This window comes from Empidonax traillii, unplaced genomic scaffold (assembly GCF_003031625.1).
Source record: "Empidonax traillii isolate 1590-97213 ecotype Southwest subspecies unplaced genomic scaffold, ASM303162v1 scaffold461:size861717, whole genome shotgun sequence".
Classification (NCBI taxonomy): Eukaryota; Metazoa; Chordata; class Aves; order Passeriformes; family Tyrannidae; genus Empidonax; species Empidonax traillii.
Genome location: NW_020955654.1, coordinates 723573 through 726055, shown reverse-complemented (window position 1 = coordinate 726055; position 2483 = coordinate 723573). Strand labels below are relative to the sequence as shown.

The 2483-nt window shown below is 63.9% G+C and overlaps 1 protein-coding gene across 1 annotated transcript in view; it reads right to left on the bottom strand.

The window, feature by feature from the left end:
• The window catches only part of SYT12 (synaptotagmin 12), a 12905-nt gene that overhangs the window by 4413 nt on the left and 6009 nt on the right, over window positions 1-2483 (bottom strand). The window contains exons 5-9 of the mRNA XM_027895526.1: window positions 2181-2471; window positions 1500-1892; window positions 754-969; window positions 538-658; window positions 186-319 (exon numbers count right to left, since the gene is read on the bottom strand). Coding sequence (XP_027751327.1) covers window positions 186-319; window positions 538-658; window positions 754-969; window positions 1500-1892; window positions 2181-2471 — 1155 coding nt within the window. The remainder of the gene's footprint in view (window positions 1-185; window positions 320-537; window positions 659-753; window positions 970-1499; window positions 1893-2180; window positions 2472-2483) is intronic.

Below are 2483 nucleotides of genomic sequence, written 5' to 3'. Positions count from 1 at the left end.
CATGTCTGCTCCCACGCCCTGCCCCACTCATAACACCCCCAAACCATCCCTGCACACCCATGGCCCCCACAGCTCCCAGCATCCCCCCAGAACCCCTCATCCTCCTGGAAGTCCCCACTGGAGGGTTTGGGGAGCTTGAGGAGCGATGGGATGTGCCCCCCACCCCGATAAAAGCTAGGCCAGACCTGGAGCACGATGGCCGGCACGGAGAAGATCATGGCCTCGTTGAACACAGGGTTGGTGTCCCCCCTCTTCACCGCTGTCTTCTTCTTGCTGATCTTCCTCCCGTCCTGCAGCAGGTACACCTTGACGAAGGGATCTGCTCGAGAGGTGGGGGAGAGGCCCCAGGGTCAGTCACATGTGTCCCCAGAGATGTGGAGAGAGGTGGGGGACCCTCTCTAGTGGCCCTTCCTCAACAGGAACCACTCCAGTAAAGATCTGTGTAGTCAGAGTGGCACAAACCAGGACAAACCCCCCACGCCCCCCAGCCCACCACGGGCCCCCCCGTGCCCACCCGGCCTCCTCTGGTCCCCTCACCTGCGGTCACCTTGCCGTTGCTCCACACGAGGTTCTTGGCTTTGACCACCACCACTGTGAGCCGCTCGGCCGTGGGCAGGTAACTCAGGGAGAGCAGGATCTCCCCCACCGTGTCCACAGGCTGTGGGACACAACGCGCCGTCACCCACGGACTCCTGGGAGCCCCCCAGAAACCACCTGAGGTGGGAGATGGGGCAACCCCCCGCCCCGGCTCACCTTGCTCATGTCCTGCAGGTAGAGCCAGGCGTTGAAGGGGCGCGCAGCCAGGTCCAGGTCGGAGAGCTTGAGCTCGGCCACGCCGGTGCTGACACTCCTCTCGTCCTCGTCGATGCCGAAGACAGAGAAGCGCAGGCTGTTCTCCTCCAGCGCTGCCGGGTCCAGCGGGATGGAGAAGCGCTCGTCGAAGGCCACAGCGTAGGCACTCCTCTGGATCTGCCATGGGAGAGGGATTGCAGGGGCTGTGGGGACTCAGGGGGCTGTGGGACCATGGCAAGGCACCAAGAGCACCGGCCCAAACTGCCACTGCCCCCCAAGTCCCGCCCCAGGCTACTTCTTCCACCTCCCACCACATCCCTGGTGCTTGGAGTAGGGCAATTCAAGCAGGAAAACCTGCCACCAGCCATGCTCGGAGACGACAAAGCCAGCCCAAATCCCGGCCAAAGGGGAGATGCCTCTGCCAAGCCTCTGATGTGCAAACCCACCTAGGACACCCCCCTCCAAAATCCCATGCCAACCGCATCCAGTCCTGATGCACTCAGACCTTCCTGCTCCCAAACCCCAGTCACTGTCCTGGGAAGCTGAGACCCCCAAAATCCCATGCCAACCACATCCAATGTGTCTGGAGCTCCCTGCTCCCAAACCCCCACCCCTGCCTTGGGGAGTGTGCCCAAGAGATGCTTCCACTCAAACTCCCAGGCCCTGTGATCCATGCCGGGGGTCTGTGGGGGACTGGGGGGACTCACTCGGGAGATGCCGACGATCTGCTCGGCCGGGAGGAGGCTGATCCGCATGAAGCAGGACTCGAATCGCGCATCCTCCTTCTCCAGCAGGTCCTTGCCCTGCAGCAGCGTCACGTGCAGGGCGGCCGCCCTCCCATCATACTCCATGGACACCTCCACCTGCCCCACCGTGAAATCCTGCCCGAAGTTGTTCCCGATGGACGAGATGGAGTTGAGGGAGTCGGCCGAGATGGATTTCTTCAGGGGGCCGTAGTGGGCCAGTCCGAGGTCTCTGCCCATCAGCTCCAGGCTGCCCAGCTCCTGGATGCTCTCCAAGGTGTCCTCTGCCCTCAGGCTGCTCTTGCGGCTGGCAGTGCTCTGACCCAGCGTCCGCTGCGAGCCCGGGGCCAGCCCTCGCTGCCAGGGAAAGGAAACCAGGCGATGCCATCCCGTCCCTCCAGCTGGGCTTCTCCGGCCCCTCTTTGGACGCCTCCCGGCTCCCGCCTGGCCTCAAGCTGCTGCGGCAGCGAGCCCAGTGCCTCCCGCAGCTCCCGGTTCCACCGATCCCCCAAAACGCTCCACCGGCACCAGGTCGCTGCCCGCGGCCATTCCCACTGGGAGCCAGGAGATATTTTCACCCTTCCAGCGTCCTGCATGCTATAAAGGGAAGAAGAGGAGACCGATCTCGACTTTTCCCCCTTTTACCTTGTGCCTGACGTCCGGATACGCCGCTCCGTACTTCTGCTCCAGGTACCGGTAGTCATAGTTTGGGAAGGGGGAAGGGGCCGGGTAGCTGCCGGAGCGCCAGAGCTTCCAGATGTTGATGGCTGCGATTCCCAGCAGTGCCAAGGCGCCGGCGGCGTAGAGCCCGATCTCCCACCGCGGCGGGCTGGAGGCCACTAGAGGGGACAAGGGGCTCCATGAGCTCGTCACCACCCCCGGGCTGAGCCTCAGCCGCTTCCCTGCCAGGAACTCGGCTCCAAGCTCCGAGGATGGGATGGGCCACGC